The sequence below is a fragment of the Athene cunicularia genome, assembly GCF_003259725.1.
Source record: "Athene cunicularia isolate RWA chromosome 4 unlocalized genomic scaffold, athCun1 chr4_part1, whole genome shotgun sequence".
NCBI lineage: Eukaryota > Metazoa > Chordata > Aves > Strigiformes > Strigidae > Athene > Athene cunicularia.
Window position 1 is genome coordinate 28,926,104 of NW_020799098.1, and position 25,727 is coordinate 28,951,830.

Genomic DNA, 25,727 nt, shown 5'->3' on the forward strand with positions numbered 1-25,727 from the left:
TGGCCACGCTATTGCTGACACAAGCCAGGATGCCATTGGCCTTCTTGGCCCCCTGGGCACACTGCTGGCTCCTGTTCAGCCGGCTGTCAATCAGCACCCCCAGGTCCCTCTCTGACTGGCAGCTCTCCAGCCACTCCTCCCCAAGCCTGTAGCGCTGCTGGGGGTTGTTGTGGCCCAAGGGCAGCCCCTGGCATTTGGCCTCATGGAAACTCCTCCAGTTGGGCTCAGCCCATGGCTCCAGCCTGTCAATATCTCTCTACAACAAAACAGCCTGCTCAAATGTTTAGCTGTAATTCGGAAAACCTATGCTGAACTCTTTGCCATCTCTGGCCACACTGACACCAATATTTGAGCTAGATAATTTAAGCTCCTTGGAGTATACTTGCATGAGCTGCAGCTGTGTCTTTGGCTTGCAACATTAATATACCTGTGCACTCCAACTACACACCATCAAAGCAAGGAAAGGAACTAGTGTTTTCTGTCATCACTCTTTTCTTCTAAGGATTGAAGCTTTAATATCATTTAGCATCCTTGCAGAACTCCAAGTCTCTGGGGCAGATGAGAGTGCAGTTCATGTTTAAGAGCTATTGCTGAAGCTCCTGCTCACAACATACATGATCTTCAACCATGTGGCCTAATTCTTCTTCATCTGTTACACATTTCTAAAGAAACAGGAGCAGAAGTAGCAGCCAACAGCTAATGCCTGAGCATTGTTCAAATTTGTTCTTAAAGATTTCACCTGTGGCTGCTGGTAGAGCAACACTCACAAAATAGAGAGGGCAGTGTCTCATACTCTGCGGTGCTGAACAGATTGTACAGAGGAGCTAGATGCTAAAATAACTTAACCCTGATCAGGCCCCTATCACCTATCCTGCCATAAGTGGGATGTAAGGCAATGGAAGCCTCACTAACAGAGATTTAAGCCCAGAGTTCAATAGAAACAAACTGGGCAAAAAGCCCAGCCTCTGCTTTCAGAAAAAGACTTTTTCACCACTGAGTCAGAAATGCCAATAGGCTATTGTGCTACATTACATTTCAGATCTATCATGTTTGGGTAGAAAACAGAGAGGCCTGGTAGTAACAGGAAAAATAAACAAATCTGTGAAATGAATGAAATCATCACAGCATGAAGAGGAACTGAACATCTTTCTGCATGAATTATTCTACCCATACAGGCGACATTGCAAATCTCATCTCATGATTGACTTACATTATCTTATTCTTTGTTAGGATACTTTTATCTTGCACCTCCTGTACAGCACTGTACCTTTAGTATCATGTCTCCAGGCAGCAATCTTCCATCTCTGGCAATTACTCCATCTCGATAAATATGCTGTATAATAATGTGAACCAAAGGAGTCTCACTGCCTCCCACAATCCTAATGGCCAGGTTTTCATGGGGATCAGTACGGTTGATCTTAATGCAGGTAATTTCCCCATCTGGAATCAGGTGATACAACCTGGGAAAACCTGGAAATGCACATTTTAAGGTATTTATTTGACATCACAGTTTTGCTTTGTTAAAACATGCACTGCACAACTTCAAGTACCTGCCAATTATCCAAAACAGGTTTTATGCATGAATATGATTTATACTAAGTGGGGAGGAAAGGATATATATACTTGCTGAGTGGACCTGAAGGGATTTATTTTTTTTTAATTAACACATTCAAACTTCCTTTATTCCCCCCAAAGCACAACTTTTGATGTAATCTAGACAGTTTAAATGTGCTTAAAAACAGTTACACGTACTAGTATTTTAAGGGAATAAAATACATTTTTAGCCACCGGAGACCCCTCTGAACCAGGTCACGGTTCCTTGGTGGCCCTGGAGTAGATGGGCATGGACACCTCAACAAACATCCATCCATGCCGCGGGAGGCTGCACATGCTGTCTCACTGGTAGCCTCCTGGGCTGCCATGTTTTCCTCCATTTTTGGTGCCATAGCTGAGGACTGAGTGTTTGGCTTGTGACATTCAAGGAAGAGGTTTATCTAACAGAAAGGCAAGATTTCTCGGGCAACCCAAAGTACACCATAGTTTCCCTACCAGACCCCTCTCTTTTCATCACTGCTTGAGCTCTAGGAAGTAGGAATAACTGTTTGTATTAAAACATGGAAGGAAAGACCTCTGCTGGTCCTGGCAATCTGGGTGTGGGAAAGAGTGACTAAGGGTAGGCAAAGGTCCTTTTTGCATTTATAATGGATAAGAGTAATTTCTTCCAAACCCTACTTTTCAACTGACGTGTTTGCTTTCACAACATGTCACTAATACTTTCTTTCCTTCTAGGTCAATTCAAAATTATAACGCACATTCAACAATGAGCAAAGTGGGAGTAAAAGCACTAGTGAGTTTTCTAGCACAGGTGTATCAGCCTTCAGTTATTCAGAATCCCCCATAAGTGAGAGAAATCTTTTGGAGTTTTTGTGTGTGGGTCCAATCCAGTGCTTATAGAAAAAACCCGTAAGTTGAAAAATTATCTGTTAATATTGTTTCAATATAACCTATTTTAGAAATGAAAGTACAGTGACTGAATAGTGGTAAAGTGTTAAATGAAAATGAACAGAGCAGTATCTGAGACAGAGTCAATATTTTTCACTACAGAATTAGCAGGTAAGAAACCAGTAAAGCACCAGAACCTTTTGGGAGAGAGCAAGGGGAAAGAAAGAATAGGAAAAAAAAAATACTTAAAAACACCATGTTGCATCCCTTACCACTTCTTTGATCATATGCTCTTCAGGGCGGGAAGCTGTCTTCCTCGACGTCTGTAAAAAGCACCTACCGGTAGCAGGGACTTCGACTTTGTGGTTTTACACAGAGTTGACAGGCAATATAAGTCTACCTAGATAACTATACAGCCTTCATTCACCTAATATCCAAGTATTCACTTAGTTTATATTCTTGTAATAACAGTTTCTGTGCTAATATGGGTTTGCTTCAGTTTTGCAAACAACTTCAATGTCTCAGGAATAGAAGGCTCTTTATTTTCCCCATACTCTTCTATTTTTTGAACATTATTTGCCCAGCCTGTAACTTGTTCCCTTCTCTCTAGCCTGAAGGGTGGATTCACTCCATCTAAATTCAGGCCTCTAAGCCAAATGTCTAATTTGGTGATCTGCTTGCTCTGGCTTCCTTTAAAGTACACAGACACACAAAGGAAGCAATACAGCTTCAGCACTAAATCACCCCTGGAGGTGCTAAACTCTCTCCACTGCTATGTAAGAAAAAAGGGGCAATTAACTCTGGCATCTCAGTGAGGTGCTTAAAGTCAGATGATACAAATACTCCTCAAAAATCACCAAAGGCCTGATCCCTGCATCAGAATAAGCATGCACATTTTACACTTTCAGTGTGTTTATAAGATGCAAATGATAATCTGGATGCCCAGCTCTTCTCTGCATGGAAATAGCATAAATAAATATCTGTTTATTTTGCAGACTACCAAAACAGTCCTATAGCAGAACTATTCCCATTTCCCGCTGCATGATGATTCACCCCATGTCCTAACAATCTGCTTTTTGACTCAAACACCCATTCTTCCACACCTCATTGCAAAAACTTTTCTAAAGGAATTACCCAGTTACATTTCTTGACCATCGAAGACTGTGGACTGAACAAGCTATTGAAACTCCGTTATTTCAGTCTGTAATTATCCCAAAGCAAAATCAGAGCAACATGGCAGTGAACAAGTCTCTACACTTATATAAGACTTACATATATCTGTATGTAAGGTATAATAAACTTATATAAGTTTCTTTGCATCTTGAACAATGTCTTAATTGGTTTATTAAGTCTTGCAGTAGCACTTGGCTGATTTTCAATATAACTTTATGCAAATTCTTTTAGAGGAATTTTTAATACCTAATTTCCTCCTGAAGTGTGTAGTCTACCACAAAACACATCTTTCAAAGATATCTTCCAAAGAGAATCTTGCCAGTCTGCAGCTCACTAAGGTTTCTTTTTTCATAGTTAGCAGGATGTACGGCCTCACTGCCTGTATTAATTTGATTTGTTCTTTATCTAATATAATTAATAAATTGCACCATCTTCTCCTCAGATGGACCAATCAATCAAAATAACTCCATGACTCTTAACTTCTGTTCTCTTCACTGAAGACTTGCTTCTTGTTTTCATCCCAGATGTATACATGGATGTTTTTATTACCGACAACCTAGACCGTCATATTTTGATAAACTGATAATCTGACAACCAGCATGTATAAAATACACAAATACATATCTTTTTTTTGAATAAAAATTTACAATCACTTTTTCACCAAACAATCTGCATACATTGTGTATAGTTCGATCAAATTCTACCATGCCTGTTTCAGGATGATGTCATGTCTGGAAAGAAATGTCTTCAACTTGAATTTTTCTAAGGTATAGAATATACCCAGAAGAGTTGGACCCTGCTTTAGCACTTGGTTGTGTACAATGAATGGGGCCTCGACAACCCAATTTAAAAGACTCCAACTGGGTTGAGGGCTTGTACCTTTCATATATACACAGCTTGTTGTGAGGCTGGAGCATCAGTTTGCACAGACCCCATTTTCCAACCCTTACACTTAGAATTCTCTATTCTCTTCAACCAGGTTTTCCAGAGCAGGAAAACCCAGGAGTATTGCATACCTTTCTTTACCATTTTATATTTCCAGTCCTTAAATATCGAAGAGCTGCTGAATCTAGAAAGAAGTAAACTTTCTGTCTTGTTTTTGGTGATTCTTGCAGGTTTTCCCACAGACTGTTGTGGTTTTGTCACCGGGAGTTGTATGGAGCATTCTGAATCTGTCAATATAATAAAATGTCATCTGCATTCAGAAAGATTGTGTGTGCTTTTTCCTCAAGTAATATCTTCCTTACATTAGTGTGCAATTTTATAGATATTTTCACACATGCTATTACACTAACAAATAACAAAGGAGAGACCAGTAAACTCCTCTTGTCTGGTACAGTGTAGGGCACTGAGCACTCATTAATATAGTGGCCATGACACAGTAATACAAAATTTTAAGTATGCTTAACATTTTATCCACACAGTTCATAATACTTAATGGCAGTGTTCCTTCAGCTCTCAAGTTTTGTCTGACTTGTGTGCACCATGCTCCTTCTGACAGTGCTGCCATCAGGATAACTTCTGCCTTCTTTCCCAGTATCCAGTGTGACAAAGCACAATGTGATGTTTGCTATGACTTTTGAGTCTAGATTAATCAAAGGTCACTGCAAACAAAACTTGTGTCCCAGGTTTCAAGTCCTTATTTAGATCAGAAGCTCTGACTGATGTGAGGTGCCAGCTCACCCCCATAAATAAGGCTATCTGCACACTCATACTTCCCAGCACTTGGTCACTAGAATTTAAACAAAGTTTGTTTCACATATTCTTGGAAAATTCTTGAGTCTGTGAATGTCACATGCACTTGCACTAGTGTGGGGCTTCATTCTGTAACTCCTCCTCCACAACTGATTTTCATTTAGCATTTCATTCTCCCAGTGGTTTGCCATCATTTTGATTTAATGCCTTCCATTAATTCTCCAGGGATGCTGGTCTGATGTAGGGAGCAGGTAGAAGGCAATGAGAATTCTACTGTTTCTTCTTGCTTCTGGACATTCCTCTCACCAAAGGAGTCCCAAAAAAACTAAAATGAAATTGTTGTAGAGTTGAATGTGTCTCAAAAGAGTTGTGGCTATCTCATCTATGGGATGCAAAGTTTATCCGTCTGCAGTGCAGGAAATGCTACAGAGTCAATCTCTTTCTTCTGGAAATTGCCCGACTTATTGTCCTACAGCAGAGTGATTTGAACCAGCTCTGTTAAGATTTCCAACAGCTGTTTTGGGAAATCAGAACTGCAACTGAATCAAATCTGGGGAAAACAGAAACAGTGTGGGATTCCTGTGGGGTGCAGCCTTCCTGAGACAGATGCTGGGCTGTGCTGTCTTGTCCTGGGGCTGGATAAGCCACTTTCCTGCACATAGAGCCCTAATGCCATGAAACGGTTGGTACCTGGAGCCATCTGTGTTTCACTTTTTTCTTCATGTACCTTTCCCAAACATTAAAGTATTTATTATATATATACACACCTATTTTCTGTATATACATAAAATACAACAGGGCTGAGACTGAACAGTAGGAGTGAGACACACCCATACAACAGGAAAGTCTGTTCTGTGGTCCTGCCAGTGCCCGCCAGGACTGCCTTGGTCTTGACTGCTGCAAAGCAGTAACAGATGGAGAACTGCACACACCATGAGACTAAGAAGAATGAGTTTGACTTTGAACAACATTTGACATCCTCAAGCAGTCATAAATTCAACTTGTTTTACAATGACTTGACTGCAAAATAGAACTGATGAATATTTTTGAAAACCAGCAACATTGCTCTCTTACTTTAAAATTATATGGAGGTTTTTGCAATTGCATCCCAAATTCTTTCCTCCAAAAGCATTAGCTGCTTTATGACTTGTATATGTACATCAGTTTGAGTAAAGAATATTTCTATCTATAGTCTTTCTTGGGACTGAATTTAAACAGTGTGATGCTAGACTAAGAACACAGTGATACAAATAAGCATAACAAAGCTGGAGAAGTCTTTGCTCAGATATTTTATCATTTAAGTAGATTGTCAAGGTCATTTACACTAGCAGATCCAGTCAGAAGATACTACATCTTAAATGCATCAGTGCCGGAAGGATGTCCCTGTCACCTTCCCTCATGTCTCAGAATGAAAGTGTCTCTTTTAAACTTTCCTAACTTCTACTTCAGACCTGGGAAGTTATTTGTACTGTAAATGCTACTAATGTGATTACTCTCAGGCAGGTATCACAAGGTTGGGTGCTGCAGTACACACAAATACTTCTTTGCACGAGTTATTTACAAGTGACCAAATTATTAACAATGAGAAAATATTAATGTTTCTTCCCCAAAACGTTTTCTTGTCACTGTTTTGACTTTCATTCACCTTTAACATTTTCTTCAGTTTGGGCAATAAACAGTTCTCTGCTGAAAATGTCACAAAAAGTTTAAACAGGGGAACAAAGAAAACCTGCACCATTTAAATCCAAAATAGGTGCATAAGATATTGTTTAAACAAATCAAACCGCAGGTTGTAAAAGGAAATAATGAAGTAATTTCCACAGTGCAGGACTGCTACCAGCTCCAGGTATAAGACAGCATAAGACTGTAACTGTTTCTCTGCTGTAATTATAACAAACACATTTGCTGTTATACATCATATTTTTCTGTGTCCCTGGGTGGCCAAGGAGTTTTCTAAAACCAGTACTGCATTCAGCTTCAGGCAGAATCGTATTTTTTTTAATATTTTTACTCCCACATCAGGAATTATTATTTTGTCTTGCACCCTCACAGTCATATTACAACCGAGAATTGGTGCAACAGACATATCAGCTTCAGATTAAAGGCACCTACACACTATGTAGTGGGCATATAGTTAATTTGACATCAGTGATAATGATGCTGAGAGCCAACACATAGGTATGCACTATGGTTTTCATTCTCAGAGCTCTTTTGACCAAAATACAAAGATGAAGGAATTCTGAAAACTGAGGACAGATGGACTTATGTTGAGCTTTGCCAGGTGATCTGACTGCTCCTTTATCAAGAAGAGGTTATCAGCAAGGAGTTAGCTCACTCTGTGCCCACTGTGAGGCTGGGACAGTCTCAGCTTTATTCTGCTCACAAACTGACTAAGGCTGGTGAGAAAAGGATCCACCAGAGAGGTGGTGAGTAGCTGACTGGTCTCTGGAAGCAATGCGGCATGGCTGAGGTGTGCTCTCAGGTGGTCCCGGACATGAACCTGTGAAACATGGGGCAAGGCAGCAGCAGCTTTCACACCAGGCGTGGGGACCTCCAAAGGCCAGGAACCACCACCCACAGGAGCACCTCCATTCCCAGGAGAGTGGAGTGGCAATGGGGAGACAGATACGTGGGGCTACCTTTTTCCAAAGGGTTTGGGCTGGACAGGGCACAGTAAGCCCAGGGATAATGCAGCTATCCCTAAAGATTGACCAGCAACTCTAACCAGGAGTCCAACTGCAGACTTCCAGAACAGCTGAGGATTTAAAAAAATAAATAAAACAGAGAACTGGAGAAGAAAACAAGACTCCAGCTGGCAGGATGATGATAAATGCTACAGAGAGAAGTATATTCATTTCCTCCTCCAACAAGAAGAAACAGAGAGAGCCTTTGAGATGCCATTAGACAAAGCACCTATTACAAAGGACTGAGTAGAGATCTTTGTTAAAGTTCTATTTGCATTGCTGCAAGTTACTTGCCTGCATTTTTTTAAAGACCAAATTCCAGAACTGTGTAATCAAGATGCATTCTTTGCATATGTAATTAATACAGTAATTTAGGTACCCAGCTTCTCTGATCTCATACATAAGAGTAACTGCTCATTAGGTAATTGCCTGCCTACCTGGTTTTTCCAGTGCAGTAGAATATATTTGGATGTTTACAGGCATGCTTGGTGCAGAGGAATGAAACCACAGGCAGAGTCAAAGAGAGAATGACAATCTTGACACTGTCAATGGGGCCCTGGAGTGACTGCCACTTCATTATATGTCCCTTAAAAAGGACACAACAGTGCTTTTCATTCTGCTGGAGACGTAAAAGCCAGTGTCATCTTCACTCCTCCTTCTGTTAACATCTGGACTACACTATGTTACTGGATACATAGTGTTGGCATCCAGATCATCCACACACTCTGGACATGAAACCAAGCTTTCAGTGGAACAATTACTAATGTAAACTATAAGCCTAGGTAGAAAGCAGTCATAAAAATGTCTATGCCCCATCCTGAAGAGGATTCTTTTAAATATGAACTTGAGACATGAAGAATTTCACTCCAGCTGAAGAAGGGCAAGCTTTTGCTTATAATGGATGGAACAGTTGCTAAGGAATGAGAAACATCTGTCTGCTCAAAGAGAGTCATAGACAACTTATTTGCAAAATTTTACTTGGGGAAAAATAAAATATTTGTGACAGTAAAGTTAATGAAGTTTCCAGGACAAGAAGATTCACATTATTTTTATGGAAAAGGTTCATAATGTTGAACCTTTATCAGGTTTTATTTTGGTTACATCAGCAAGTATGTGGACTAGGACAGTAAGTACCAAGAACACAGTAATGTAGTGAAACTCTTCTGAAGGAATAAGCAAATAAAGCAGAAGAAATATTGAACACTGTTCTCTAATTCACCAGTTCAAGAATAATGATGCCTAAACACATCATTCGGCAGCCTTTTGTCCTTATTTTGTGTGGGTTTCAATGACAGCTTGAAATACAGAGCAAAGGGAAGTTGGAAGTTTTGTTGTCTTAAAGCCCTTACCCTGGACGTTTGATCTGGGAAGAGACATGAGATGCTGAGGCATCAAGCAAAGGAATAATCAAGGTCTTCACTGAGCTTATTAAGACGATGATTCCAACTCTATCATCACTTCCTCTTGATGCACGAATGTTAACGTTGTCTTCATAATTACAGTCCAAAGCAATTAATAACATTTGCTTATTGCTTTGAGAATGCCAAATGTTAAGTGTTACTGCCTGCCAGACCCCTCATCCTTGACATGCGTCAGACAAATTTGCCTCTACCCCCTATTTAAGAGCAGAGCATTCTTACCTCATCACCTGCCTGGCTGAGGTAATAGAAGTCTGTCACCAAGGATCCCACAGAAGTGTTGCAATAATTACAGTACTTTGTGCTTTCATACAATCCTCCCACTGGGAATTTCTAGTGCTTCATAAACATTAGCTGAAACTTATGAATTTCCTATAATGTATGATCACTGTGATCTGTTCGCTTTAGGGGGACAGACACATGCCGATGAAGCCTCTTGAACAAAACGATAGAGCAAATCAATGACAGCTCCAGTAATAGATCCCAGACGCCCAGATCCCACATCCCATGTGCTAGATACTGGCTGGCTGTAGCACGCAGGCTGTTACCAGAACAGCCCTACGTGAGGTACCCCACACCCCAGCAATATTCTTGCCTGCCAATCACTAAAAATGTTCTAAAGAAGAAAATAAGGAAGGATTGAGTTTTCTGGGTTTTTTTAATCACACACAGCCCACCACATGAAAGGCATGTCAGTCATGGACATCCAGTTCCCACGTGGATAAGGGTCCTCTACCCCATTTTAAGTGATAACACAAGGAAAACAAAGCATTACCTTCCTCTCCAGCAGCAGAGTTTCTAACAGTCTCCCTTTCCTGGTCAGCTTGGTTGGAAACAGCGCTTCCACTTTTTGTCCTTCGAAGAACACTGAATGCCTTGTTTATTTTTTTAAAAGATCTGCTTCTTATAGTGGAGCGTTCAAAGTGTCGATCTGCAACAGCAGGAAAACCCAAATCAATACATTTCAGCAGTCCTGGGATAGAACCACATCATTTCTGCAGCTGTTGGCATAAAACAGGGCATAACATCAACAGCAAGGCTCCCTGCACTTCAGTTTTGTACCTGAGTCCAGCCGATACTCCAAGGTTGCACTCGCCTGAGTCTGAGTACAGTTATCCTACCTCTGTCCCACACCCTGGAATTGCCACCTTCCCTGTTTTGCCAGCCAAATACAGAAATCTCCTGTGAGTATTATAGCCTGGGAAAGAATAATCCTCAGTCAAGGCAGAATCAGCAGCAATCCTGTGAAAAACGCATATAAAAGGAAGAAGCATTGACCTTCCCAAGCTATGAAAAAAAAAAAAAAAAAAAAGGTGAAAATTGTTGTTAAAATCTCTTCTTGAAAAAAGATGCGCGCTACTGCCTTGAAATCCTGCAATGCTTCCAAAGCTGCCAACAATTTCAAAGATTATCAGGTGGGAGAGGCCAGCAATGCTTCCAAAGCTGCCAACGATAGCCAAAAATTTCAAAGATTATCAGGCAGGAGAGACCAGCTAAGTCACATCATCTAACCTGGGTAAGGCAATACAAAAATAAAGTCATCATACTTCCAAAACATGTCACTCTTCCACCCTGCTGAAGATATCTTCATGGCTGTTGCTGTTCTGTTTCTTGGAGATCTGCATGCTAGCCAAACGTTGTAAACTAATAATACGACATTCCCTCAAACCAGACTACAGCCTCTAAACTCAGTAAAACTCGAGGGATTTCATTTCATTCTGATGTTCTCCTCTTGCCCCCTCCCTTTCCTTGCTTCTCTAGCCCCATGCACACAAGAGGATAGCGCTGTTCATTTTCTAGTCTTCTTCAGGCTTTCATCCATTGTCCCAACATGCAGCTGGTGCAAAAAGGTGGGTGATTCATTTTGGCTTCAGAATCCTCAAATAAAAGTTTTAAACTCACCATTAATGTTTCTGAGTCTGCCTTTGGCCAGGTCACATTTTTCACATATGATACTCAGAGTCGGGTGTAGTGTCACAGGGTGAAGGATCAAGTCAGGGTTTCCTGGTGCCATCTGTCCCTGGCTGTGCAGGCCCAAGTCCTCCAAGCTACACCTCCCTGGGAGGGTGGAAAACATCCCCCAAGCCCCCAAGGCCCTTCTTAAAGTTTGTTTTCCTGCAAATACTTGGCAACTGCCAAACGCAGTTCCCAAAAGACTTTTGAGTATGGGTCTATGGCACAGTCTATGAATGTTACTTGGGCCACCATGTTTTGGTGAAGCCACTACACAGCTACAGCATCTCCCTGGCACATCACACATGCCATTTGCTCTTCCAACTGATCTGACTTTCCTAGATAATCTTTAGGACCTGCGGTTTGCATGTGTGCAGCTAGTTTGTTTTCAGCTTGATGCTGCACCCAGACATGTAAAATTAAAGCGTTCACTCTCCCCCTTTTTTTTTTTTAAGCCTTCAACAACATATGTTTCACAGAAAATGAATGTTAAAGAGTCTACCATGCTCTGAAAACATCACTTTCAGATCTTACTTCTGGTTTGGTTGCTGCAATGCAGGTCTCCCGGACTGCTGCCTGACTGGCTGTCCTCCGAGGTGGGGCTGAAGGCTGGATTCACCAGTCCCGGCTCATCTGTCATTAAGGCAATGGCCGCAGCTGCTGAGAGCTCAGGACCCAGGGCAGCTACTGCTAAGCTGGAGCCCTGGTCTGGAGAGCAGTCTTGGGAACGCCTCTTCCGTTCTTTAGTAAGTCCATAGTGGGATGCTCCTTTACATCTAAGGAGAAGAGAGGGAAAGAGAAACACGATAACAAGTTGTATTTAGATGTTGAGTACTTAGGGAAATCTTCTGTTGCCAAGGAATCACTTTGAGTACAAACTGTGATGATCATGATGGATGATGAAACATGGATGCTTAACAACAGGGAAAAATGCCATATCCATCATGTTACACAGAATCAGAAAGAAAACTGCCCTTCAAAGTAGCTGAGTTACCACTTTACATGGAAAGACTACTGCTGGTCAAGAAAACTAGAGAACTGCAGCCTTGCATGTGGCCTCGTGTATAAATAGTTAGTGCAGATGCAAGAGGACAGGAATAGCAGGTAGCTAATTAAGCCAGAGGCTACAGTCTGTAATTTCCCTGTCAATGAAGGAGAGTGGGCTTGAGACCTGATAGCTTCTCCAGGTCTGCTGGTGAAATAAAAGGTGTCTTATCCAGCCCTGTGCCCTGAAAAACATTCCTGGTCATCAAGGTGGTCACACTGGGATCACAGTGTTGTGATCTTTTGTGTAGGAGGCAGGGTCTGCCCTTCAGGTAGAGGCCAATGCAATCCACAAAGGGAGGGCTGCAGGCAGCAGTCGAATGGGGATCATGTCCCCACATGGTTCCCATACAGCCCATTTACTACTTGAACCGCGTCTGATGAACTGTTTTGAAATTCAACCAAGGAGATGGAGTTTTCAGCTCTGCTATACCAGCTCAGCTGAGACAGTAAATAGAGGTTTCATTGCCTTGATGGATGAAGAGGTGCAAGAGGTGGTGGGGTGTCACACTGACCCTGCAGCCCTGCCAGAGCCAAGAGGGGAGCACAGGGCTCCCACTGAAGGGCTGAGTGTGGGTCCTCAGACCAAGGTTCTTGGGACAGTCTGGGCCTTCATGAGTTTGGGGAACTCAAGGCTGGTTCTAAAAAATTCCAGAGGAAAATCCAAATTATCAATCCTGACTTGACCTCCTCAATGACAAAATCCTGTTTCTGGTGGAGACATGCATATTCCCAGAAGAGCTGAAGATACAGCATTACAAGAGGCAAATTGCAAGCCTGCTTTGAAACAACTTACTTACTGTCCCAACTATCTGCTCTAGATATCATCCTAGACAGCAGAAGCATGGCCATGCATGGCATTTCTTTCTTAAGACTTGTTAAAGAAAGTCACTTGAATGAAATTAAAGGTCGCTGTGCTCTTCATGAGTCAGTATTCAATTAAAGCTATTATTTTATATGAAGAGACAGAGTGGCCCAAGGACACAGCACCTGTGACTATTTGCCAGCACCACTTCTGCCCAGTGCCTACCCACTAGAACCTCATTCACTGCTTTAAAAAAAGAAAAATCTTCCTTTTAATCATAATTTAATGAGCTTGGCCTACTTTTGGTTACTGTTACCTCTTCATAGCAAAGGCTAACTGATAGCTTTCATAAAAGTGCCCTGTAGGACGAACTCACAGAAATAGCTTCAGAAACCCTTAGGGACAGAAAACTCTTCATCAGAAGGCAATGCATAATACATACAGTACACAATGCTAGTGGGTTAAGTGTCAGAAAAAGTAATAGTACACTGAACAGAGGCCTTGGAATAGAAGTGATTTATGGAAAGAGTTCCTGGGATAGAAAGACGAGATTGAGGACAAGTCACAGAGCGCTCTATCAGCTTTGGAGCAGCAGTTTAATTTCCCTTATGGTATTGGCTTTTTATGAGAGACAACTGAATTCAAAACTTTTTTTAGCACAAAATTATGATTGACCATAATTTACCATCATTTACCTCATACTAATTCTGACAACTTTTGTCTTAAAGAGGCAAAAGAAAACCAACACAAACTGTATCATATTGATGCAACTGTGTAAGGGCTTTGTATATGCTTTAAGGTTTGGATGGGAATGGTTGTGGCAGAAGTTATTTCTGATATCTTTCACAAGCAAAATGAAGTGTCTCAAAAGAAAATGTTTGATGTTCTCAAAAGACAATCTGCCTTACAGAGATGCTACAAAGATTCAGAATATAAGAGATATTCCTACTCCACATTTTATTTTATTTGTCTCTCTCTGTGCCAGCAAAGTTTCAGTAGCTGATGTTGGAACACCAGCCTTGTGAACGGGTCCTCAAAAGTAGATCTTCTCTATTTTTGGTGTGTTGCATGAAGATCAACATGAAGATGAGAAGTGACTCTGCCCAAAGATTCCTAGCTACACAGATTGATTCAACTGCTGCCTGGTGTCCATCTGCACCTCACCTTCCATGGAAATCCTCACTCACTGCTTCTGGCTGTGCTGCAGATACCCAGTCAACAGCAATGAACAGAAGACAGTCACTTTGAATGTAGAGAGGGCTGACACACTTTAAGATGTGGCTTATTGGAAAAGACAAGTTGTCATGATACAAAGCACAAGGCATATCTTTCTAACTCTGCCAGAAATAGTTAAAAGAGAACCAAAGCTCTTCAAGTATGAGCACTGAAGTTATTTCTCAAATAATTGTGGCAGGCATAAATGAACACAAATCAAGCCCTCTTTCAAAAAAAAAAAAAAAAAAAAAAGAGTCCCAATCCCTCAAACTTGTAATAAAATCCACAACAGCATCTCTTCACTTTCATTGTTTTCCTTATGCTGACACTGCTGTGATAACAGAAAACAGAAGAGATGACTAAGTGGAATCATATTTATAGTGTCTCAGCTACATTTTTCCATATGGTTGGATTTGGCTCCCAGAAAAGAGATATCCATAAACCAGCTACATGCCAGTACTAATTATCTCTTTCACTGTGATTATTAATCAGCTGTCTGATTTACAGCTGGAAGAGCAGGATAACTGATTAACATAGGCCAGTCAGAAAGAAAACCCAACATTGTCTGGTGATCAAGGTGAACTACAGATTTATGCTCCTTCTCAGTCACACTGGACAACGAGTACATCTGTGCAGCTATATGATACTGAAACAATTTGAAGGCCAAAACTGGGCCAGATGAACAGACATAAAGAATGTGTGTTGTACAGTTCAGTACAGTAGTGTCACTAGGTGCATCCAGGAAATACAGAAAATAGTTTCTTCTGCTTGCACAGCCTCTTTTATGAAATGTGCTGTCATAAATCCTGGATGTATGAGCTAACCACCAGGCAGTGGCAGGGCAGTGGTGGCTGATGAGACTCCACCCAGGGATGAAATTCTGACTGGCATCAACACAGGCGGCCACAGAGCAAGCCTTGCCCCATGCCCTGCTCCACATGTCAGGCTTCAGGAGCAGCACATCCCAGGTGCTGGAGCCAAGAAATCCATAACTTGGTTCTACCATTAGTAAAAACAAGCTTTGGTCAAGGACAGTAGAAACATTTCTATGTCGTTTGCAAATTCAGATGAAAACAGTCGTTTGAAAACAAAGATGTGTTTTCCTTGAAGCATCCTGGTAGGAAAGGAGGGCCTGAAAGTAACATTGACCTCAAGGATCTCCATTATACAGATGGACACAGGGGCAAAATGTAAAGACAAAACATAAACCAGGACAACTGTATGGATTTTTTCATTTCACTTTTAGTGATATAAATGAAAAAATATCACAGGTAAAAGATACATGTATGTATTTATAATGTATTTGCTCTTTTAAAAACACCCTGCTTTCTGTCTGTGTCACTTCACAGGCTATCCCTCTTTCTCCATGTCTCACACCTGACACCCTGGGCAGGAAATGGGAAAAAAGTGAATCTAGAGAGTGATGGTGCTTGTGAGCCAGGTCTGGCACAAATAAACAGAGCAGAAGCTCTCCCTGCTCAGTTCCAGCAGTGCTTTCCTAATCTCACTTCCAGCATCCTTGTATTTTTGTGCTGTTTTACTTTAGTGCAGCAGCAATGGACACATTGTCTGAGTGAAATTAAGAATAATGTATACAAAGCACTCAGAATTGCCCAGCAGAAGAAAATACTGCTTAATAGGCTGTCATCGCCGATCTGAAGCTAAACTCTGATCAGGGTAGATGAGTATGTTTCAGCTATGCCCTCACTGCAAGCAGGCTCATCCCTGTGTAATTTGGTCTTCATGCAAGCTGGGATCAGAAATACCAACAGTGTGTATCACACCCCAGCCCCACCACACAAACTCTCCTAACTATTCTGGTACCCCTGAACTGATCCAGTGGAAAGGCTGGTGAAGAAACTGAAGGTGACCAACAAGGAACATCCTGGATAACCTGGTGTTGATAACCTCACTTGTGAGACCCTGGTGAGAGACTCCTGCTGCATCTGGAAAGGAAGCTGGGGGATTTGGAGAGGTTGACTCACAAGAAGGTGTTGCCAATTCCTGCCCCACAGGAACCATTCACACTGTGTGTGCATCAGCAGTGACTGCAGCCCAAACATAACCCAAATATCAGCCATATGAATTTCAGGCCAAACGCCCAAACCCTAAAGATTTCTGCAGCTCCATCATAAAGGAGTGGACTGACTTGATGAATTTTTGGGCAGAGATGATACCAACTCTTCTGATCTTACTTTTGCCAAAAGAGCACTGGGAACTGGATCCAAAACTAAAAAGGAGAGAGGCACCTAAACTCCAACCAAATCCTATGTTACAGATTTAAGCTATAACATATCAAATGCACAGTCTTCCCTCCAGACCAACCATACTGGTGCTTAAGAGGTCAGAGACATCAACATCTCCAGCAGTGAAGGTGACCAATACTCTGATGCCGTTTAGACCCAGTGATGTTTTATCATCCTTGCTCAGAAATTCTGTGAACCCTGGTCCTATGTGCAAATTTCCTCTCTTTTGCCATACATGAAAATAAATTCTGGAACTGAGAGCTTAGCAGCAATGCTTTTTACTTGGTAACTCTGAGTTCTTGCAAGGATTAACCACTCATGAATGTTGCATATGAAAAAAGCTTCATAAATAGGTACCCGATTTGTTTTTTTTAAAATGCATTTGCCTTTTCTGCTTTTTATAAAGGATTGTGTCATGTCAAGCACATTCCTCAAGATACTGTAATCACCATCTTTGGCTAGGAAGGTTCTGCCTACATTAAACCTTCCTCAATATTCATAAAGAAGGGGATGAGCTGTCTAAAAAGCAAAGCTTAAACTCCTGGATTAGTTTCCAACCAAAATCAGGCTGCAAAAACCTTGTCTAAACTAAATGCAACTAGAAACCAGGCTGTTCTCTGCACCTTGGTTTAATGATTTAATTTTTTTTTTACCAATCTTAATTGGAAACCATTAAATTTCATAATGCCAGCAACATTTCTAGATGCTCACCACTGCTGTTCTGTGTACTCTGTACCCTTGGCATTGGTCCACTTGGGTATCCTTTCCCTGATGATCTTCCACTGTCAGAGGCTTACCATCTTGTTTGTGGGGGAAAAAAATCGTTCATTTTTTGCCTAAGTTGGAAATTGTACCAATTACTCTTATTCTTTCACTTCAATAGCCCTAAAACCAAAAGCCTTTTAGAGACTGCTTCCTGACACCTGGGGCATCGGGGCTGACCGGGAGGGAGATGCGGGCCAGAGGCTTGACCTCTGTTGCCTCCAGAGGGTTGAGGATGAGTGATCCTGTCCTACGCTTCCATAAACACCGCTCTGCTCTATGTCATGATGGAGATAGTTACAGTAGAAGTTCAGATGAGACAAATGGTTTCTCTGTCTAACTGTCAGAGAGATTTTCGCATGTTCTTTGCTCTCTATTGTCAGAGACCCTTGCTAAAGTATAAACATATAGTAGATTTAATGGTTCTATATTTCTGCATTACTACTCTACAAATATTTATAAAGGTACTCATAACATCTATTTCTGTAAGCTAAAGTTATTTAGCTTAAATACTTTCCCACAAGATAGGAAAAAACCTCTCAAATATCTATTTTTTTCAGTTTAATTTCTGCATATCCCTGTTACGGTTTCCTAAGGATTTTCCATGGGTTTTGTTTTAATGAAACCATCATAATTCAACAAACCCTGGAACTACCTGACTAGCAAAGCCTAAAGCTGTGCTGTGTCCTATCTGTAAAGATCTGACCCCAGAAAAGGGCTGTTATTTTAAAAATGTTTTTGCACTATGATGCTGTAAAACAAAATATATTTCTATGTTATATAAGGAATGCATGCAGGAGTATTTGTGTACTTACAGTTCCACGTCAGCTATGCTGTAGATATTTCAGTGCACCACTAATGAAAGGAGTTCTAGTTCCCACAGATTACGAAAAAAGGTTTTCTAAGCATATGAAGAAAATATATATTGAGTGTTCTTTATAATTACTATGTTAGTCATCAACTACAGTGATGTACTCCTATTTCAGTGATTTGGTTGCTGAGAAGGAGGGTCAAGCATGGCTAGTGATTTTGGTACAGGCCCTTGAAAGTATTTTGCATTGGTGAAGAATGGAACTGTAGTTCAGATTTTAGTTCCCACAGTTCCCAAAACTACTGATGGACAGACAGCCGGTGCCAGACAAAAACTGAACAAGAATTCAGTGGAAAACAATTCCCCATTTTAAATTTGACTGCTCATACTGAGGGAAGGGAGGAATCTCCAGATTTCTTACTAGTTTTCAGAAGAGTTGAAAGAACTTGGATCACATTTTTATTCTTAAATAAATCATAGAGATTAAACTTCATGTACAGGCTACCAAAGTATCATGTAACATGTGGTCATGTTTAAACTTTTTTCCCCCCCTTCTTTTTAAAAAAATCAAGAAGTTGTATTTCAACCACCATATATTATGACATCTTTAGTGGCCCATTAACCGCTATCATGGGAACAGGGAATTGGAAGAAATAGGTAAACAATACTAGTTGCCTGCAATTGTGGACAAAAATCATGACTGGGATTATTGTGCAATGATCTGAGTTGTTGTTGGGACTGTGTACAAACTGTTGGTCCAGTTCATGTTCTTTCTTTACCCTGACACTTCTTCCAGGCCATTACTCTGTCACTGATGATTTTGACACTACAACTGTACTGATTTCTTTTCAGGATTCAAGCACCATTTCAAGTTCTAGTCTTAAGCCATTCCAACAAATTGCAGCTGTCTTACATATAGGAGAACAGAATGGTAAATTGCTAGAGACAGCTGCTGGGGAAGTTAGCATACAGGCTGGAAATGCCAACTTTGTTTTTTATGGATTAACACAGCTTCTGTATTGTCCCTGATACAACTACTAGTTTAGAGAAGCTAATATTCACAGTTGACTTTGTGGCTTTACATCCTTTGCCCCTTCACCTGTGCCCAAGCCACCAATGCTCTGAGAATGCAGAAGGATGTCAGCAGCCTGTTTCCACTGCTCACATAAGACATGGCCTTGGGTTGCTGCTACAACTTCTACCTTTTCCAATGCTTCCTTTAAATGTAATGCTTTTAGAGCACAAGTAGACCTTGAGCAACAAAAATGAGGAACTAAGCAGGGTGGAAGACTGTAGTCAGCCTATCAGTCATTATTTGCTCCTAGATTACTATAAACAAATATTTGTCATCATAGGAAAGTTACTGGACAGAAGTACAGTACTAGAGTGATCTTGCGTGATGCAAAACAGAAGTATTTATTTACAGTGAACTTATTTAATAAAACACTGAAGCTCCCCAAGAGTAATCTACATATCTCATGCAGCCTACTTACACCATCTGACACAAACAGGGAAAACAGAGGAGTAGCACTCTTGGTGGGTGCTCAGGTACTGACACAGCAAGGAACCTATGAGTACCTGGGTAGGAGATTCAGAGCAAAGTAAGAGGGAAAAATAAGATACATGGGACTAGCATTTTTGAGCTGGTAAGAACCTGTAAACCTTCTAGTGCTTTTAGCATTTAGCATATAATATATCATTTAAACCCACTAATCCTGTTCAAGTGCTATATTAAAGTCCTAAAGTAATAAAAACTCCTCCTGACTTCAGCAAAGGTGGAGCTTGAAGAAAGCTTTACCATGTACTTTCATCACCTTCCAGAATTGCATCATTTTCTATATAACACACTTAAAAGCTTCAGACTTCCCACTCTTGAAGAAGAATAAAACTCAAACATTGTTCTGAAAGAAAGAAAACAAATTAGAAAGACCCTTGAGAGGTTTCTTCATGGAAAACTTGGATACTTATTGATAGCTGTATATTCTTTTATCTACAGATGGCATGCATGCGGGAGAAATCACATGCAATGATTGTCAGTTGGGTACTTGGGAAGCAACATAAGACCTGCCATCACCAACTGTCGGCTTCATATCTGGTTTTCAAGTCCACCCAAGACTGCTAGAACAGCAGCACTGGTACTCTGCAAGCGACCTTGACCACTGATTTTATCTGATACAAATAAAGCAATAATATTACCCTTTTACAGTAGGAATTGATATCATATGTTAACGAGACTGCAGCAGAATCACTGAATATATTCCGTATTTAGAACTTTAACTGAAAAACCAGCCTAAGGAAAATCACAGCATATATCTACAAATGCTCAAAAATGTTAATGCTGCTAAAATCTCGTTATTTCTGTCACAAATAACTTGTTCAAGGACAAAGACATTCTTAAAGCTTTGCAATGCTATACCTCATAATACTACACAATCCAATACACTGCATTTTTCAATCTGTGAATACACATATAATTAGCATTAAGAATAAGCATTCGATCTGTTGATTCATGTGTTTTTCATGTTTATGGTTCAGTGTTTTGATCGCCGGATTATATTCAACAGGTATAACTAGTCTCCCGGAACTTAGTATCTCACCATTGTCTTCCCTTCCTACCACCCCACCTATACTATAAAAACTTTATGATGCAGTGAGCAAAATATGCTTGCAATGGGACAAGGGGTCTTAGTTTTTTAACAAGAGTGACAGTATCAGCATAACCCAATTCTTGCAGCTATAGACAGAAGAGCCTGCCAGAGAGAAACTTTACATTTACACATACTTAGCACACATTTATTTTAAAAATAAAACTAATCACAATATCTGCTATGTCACGGACTCAACAAGCCAGCATTACTAAGAGCAGGTTTAAGGCTTCTCTTGGCACAAAGCAATGACACAGGCACAGTCTCTAGACCTAAAATAATTGAAGGGGAACACTGTGTTCAATTTTAAGATGTTTTCAATGAGGGCTTGGGTTTATTAATATGTTCCCTGTTGGAACTGAAATTATAGGAGACAATGGGGCTGCCGTCAGTAAAAAACAAATGCTGTCTTTATACCCTCTTATTGACAGAACATGCTATGGGCAGCCACCCACAGCTCTAGCTCTGGTGGCACTTGTCTCTGACCTCAGCAGCTCAAAAGTCACATAGGATCCCTTTTAGGTCAGCACGGGTGTCTACATTACATCTCTAACACATCCTGGTACACATCAAGATCTGAACATATACTTGCTTCCTCAGGTGGAAGGTCAGAAAAAGATTTCAGCACGCCTTCTCAGAATTTGAAAAACCAGAGATCCCTGTCAGATGCCCATCTGAGTGCTGAGAAAGCATCTCTGCCAACATGGCTAACTAGTGTCTTAAGATGTCACAATTTTTTTCCCATTTTAAAAAGCAGTTCTCCTGTCTTATCAAATCCAATGTCTGATATACAGCGAGGACACCAAATGAGTTCTATAAATGAACTGCATATGACCTATGAATCACCATGTCTTAAAACCCTAAAACATGGGCTCCTTGTAGGGTTGAGGAAGGAAGAGTACATTTCCTGGTGTATCTCAGAGCTCAGTTTCCAGAATTTAAGCCTAAATGAGTACTGACACTGGCATAAGTAGTACATGTGTTACGCTATTGACTAAATTTCTCATTACACTTTTTTTTTTGTGAAGATAACATAGCCAAGAGTACATTTCACTCGAGAAACATTATTCTGGCTTCTAATCCTCCTGACTCTGCAACCTTCTTTGCACATATGGCTGGAAGAGGATGGATCAGAGGGACATTATGAGCCAGTTTTCAGAACAAAACTCCCCAAACCCATTGGGCATGCAAAAATCTTCACTGCTTGTGGTTTTATGGGTTCCACCCAGTTGAATATAAAATATTTCAGTTAGATATTTCACCCTCCCATTAAAATAAGCACACATTGTAAAAACATTTAAAGGCTCCAGAAAGTCCATGTCCAGCCACAGCACAAATATGGCTGGAATGTTGTTTACAGTCATCTGAGAGCTCACATGGTAGGAAATGCTCACTTATGCTGTAAAAATTGTGAAAACCACTTTTTTCTAATCACTATTTCTTAACAGAACTATCAGAAATACTTTTAACCCAAATACCTGTATCCAAATCTGAAAAAAGACCAGTTCTCTCACTCATCTCCCTACACAGCTGCCTCTATAGGCAGTGCTGTGCTCAATATCACAGAAAGCATAAAAAACCACAGCAGTGCAGTTTCCCTCCTGTTGTACATGGACCACTGTCAGCTCTTGCTTGGCAAGGGAGAATGATGGAGCTCACACTCTCACACCTCAGTTTTCAAGAGTGCTCTAAACACTAAAGCTCAGGTCAGGTTGGGGTAAGGCTAATCTCTGCTCCTCCCACTGAACTTTATTCAGAGAGGCAGGTTAAGCAAGAGGGATCACAGTGCTGTCATCAAATGAAAAACCAGCACCTGGGGAAGGAGAGTCTGAGTCCTTCTTCAAAGGTTGCTGTGGCTTTTCACCTGAAGTTGGGAGAAGTTCTTAAGAAAAGGCACTGTTCTCTCTTAGTTCAGCCAGTATCTTGGGGAAAACTTGGCAATACCATCTAGGCACACAAGACTTTCTTCAGTCTGGAGCTGAAGAAACAACCTTAAAGGCTTCAGTTACAGGCTGAGAAACTCTCCATAAAATTGTGCCTTGTTTTCTTAGACCACCAGGATATAACTTATGAATCAAAGAATAAAATACATAAACTAGGGTGAAAGCTGGAATCCAACCCTGAAAACCCCTAATTACAAGAGATGCCTTCAAAGTGGGTACTGTATTACCAACACAATGGATTTCCCTGACAAAAGCAAGTATCCTAGAATCATAGAAGAGCCTAGGTTTGAAAGGACCCCAAAAGATCATGTGACCCAATCTTTCATGGGAAGGGAAGCCTAGATGGTATTATCTAACTCTCTCTCCAATCACATCTTGAAAACCTTAAGTGATGGGAACTCTACCACATCCCTGGGGAGGTTGTTCCAGTGAATGTTTGTTCTTACTGTAAAAAGGTAGAAAAAGGAGAAAACAACATTTGCACCATATCTTAATTCAAGCCCAAGTTGCTCAGGCTGCTGCTTCTTCATATTCCTTTACATGCAGATGCTATAGGTTTCTTTATATTTTCTTAGTCACTTCTACTCTCTCAGATTTCATGCTATTTTTGCACAGTATGAATTAAAAAAAAAAAAATCGCTTTCACTCTGGCTTTTCATTATTCAATTTATTAAGACAGCTTTCAGGGTAAGAGGCAGTCATCTCCTACTGTCCTGTTACAAAACACATTAACTTATGTACTCATCCTACTAAAATATGGGAAATAAAGAATATTTTGGGATTTATTTCTAAGAATTTATTTAATTCCCTTTTTATGCCACTGTAAACTTGGGAATTCTGATATTCAAGCTCTGATAACTATTTCTGCCTTTGAAATTAAAATATAAACATCATGCATGCAGCTGGGCACCTAGAACACCACGGGCAAACCTGGGCAGCAGGTTTGGAGAACTGACCCTTGAGCATGACTTGCAATTGTATTCCCCTGAATAATCCAAGACAGTGGCCTTCCCTCTGCTGTCCTAGGAGAGGGCACATCCTGCTTGACCTTGCTGTTCCCACAAAATGGGTTGGGGCTTCTGTGTGAGAAGCTGCCTTGAAATGAATCCAAACCATAAATGCTCTGTGACAGGTTGTGGCATCTGGGTGATTCAGCCAGCCTTCGCGCCCAAGGCTGTTCCAACCCAGACTGCGATTTTATTAACATCACAATTTAAGTGGGCTTGGGTCTCCTTAGCAGTGTTGATGGACCCCCTGAAGGAAAACCAAGGTGGCATAGGAAATGATGTCAGTTCATTATCGGCTGTGAAAGGAGAATGATTAATATCTGTCCTCTTCAAACTGAGATGGCACTGGTCCTTCAGAAGGGAGCTGACAATCTAATCTCCAGCAGAGTGCTCATGCTGTGACTCATGACCTGCTAATTTTCACAGCAAAGGCACTACCCACCTCATGACTCAAGGTGACCCAAGCCATCACCAACAGACAGGATCTCCAGCAGGACATCTACTCTACTGTCCAGTGGACAGCAGCACACTGAGGGGATTGGACATGTTGGCAGCCCAGATTCAGACATACATAAAATGAATCCTACTTGCTTCATGTAAATATTACTGCAATGGTCTGTCAATGCAGATGGCTCATTGAGCCAAACCGACCAGCTTTATAAAATTTATAAAATGAGAAAATTTTATCTGCTTCCAAAATATCTGCCCCAGTCTGACATGAACCTTGAGGATAAAAAAAAAAAAAAAAAAAGTAGGCAGACTAAACAAAACTGGTAGTGTATTTAAATATTTGTATTAGCAATTGAGACACGGGTCTCTGTTTTAGTATTTTTTTGCAACGCCTTAGACCAGTGGTTGGTGGTTTACTTCTCTTCACTAGTTCTACCTTCTGAGAAACTTCCTTAACTGCCCGTGAAACAAGTCTGCTTTCTGAAGGGCAAAGGCAGACACTCAGGACCATGTGTTTGTAAGGGTGCAATAGGGAGGGAGAAGGAGGAGGAGGAAGAAAGGGAAAGAAATACCTAACAATTTAGTGACTGTAAACAGAACAGACTCATGGCAAATTCTTATTTCCTTAAAAACTAATTGAAGATGCTACAACATCATGTAGGAGGGTTTACTGAATGCTTAGATACTGACATTAAGGAGACTTTCCAAAACTGAGCACTAATTGTTCTCAAAGGCTAACCACACCAGCCTCCAGAGATGGTGCTTCTTCCTAACGGGGTGTCTGCAACAGGGAATTACATAATTACTGCAGGAGTTGAGGAATGACACCTTAGCCACTCTATGTATATTATATGTGTAAAAACACACATTGAAGAATAGCTTCCCTGGAGACATCCCTGTTCCAGAGTAAGAGCATTCACCAGACAAGCTACCCTAGAGTAAGAACATTATTGTCACTTCACACCCAACTTTATAATAGATTAACTTCCCTGTGTTCTCAAACCATTTTTCTGGGATAATTTCTGCCCTTTCTTCTGCACACTAGATAGAAACTGTGGGAGCTCTTAGTGACAATTTAAGTGCTAGTTTCCCAGTGTCGTTGTTTCAGACTCTGCATCCCAATATCCTCTCTTCACACTAGGTAGTGGCCATGTATAATCAAGGTATCAGTAAAATTATGGCTTGTTTTTAAGTCTATAAAGGTACCTGACCATTTCTTTCACCCACGAAGAAGCAGGCACAATGAAGCACAAACATTCATGTCACTGATCATACATAACACAGGGAAGTGAATCAAGAGACCCTTCTGCTAGTGGAGGAAAAACAATTTTTTTTCTTTCATTTGGTAAATTGTTTTCTGTTAATTAACATGTTAAGAATATCATTTTAACACTGTTGCTCCAATAAAACTTTAGGGGTAAAAAAAGCTCTCCC

General features: G+C 40.8%; 1 protein-coding gene across 4 annotated transcripts in view; it reads right to left on the bottom strand.

Moving 5' to 3' along the window:
* LNX1 (ligand of numb-protein X 1) overlaps window positions 1-25,727 on the bottom strand; it is an 83,757-nt gene that overhangs the window by 24,148 nt on the left and 33,882 nt on the right. For 2 of the 4 annotated variants that reach the window (XM_026847336.1, XM_026847338.1), the window contains 4 exons: window positions 11,900-12,141; window positions 10,188-10,343; window positions 4,632-4,787; window positions 1,268-1,470 (listed from right to left, as the gene is read on the bottom strand). In XM_026847336.1, the coding sequence (XP_026703137.1) occupies window positions 1,268-1,470; window positions 4,632-4,787; window positions 10,188-10,343; window positions 11,900-12,141 (757 nt within the window). The remainder of the gene's footprint in view (window positions 1-1,267; window positions 1,471-4,631; window positions 4,788-10,187; window positions 10,344-11,899; window positions 12,142-25,727) is intronic. The other 2 variants (XM_026847337.1, XM_026847339.1) reach the window with 1 other exon arrangement.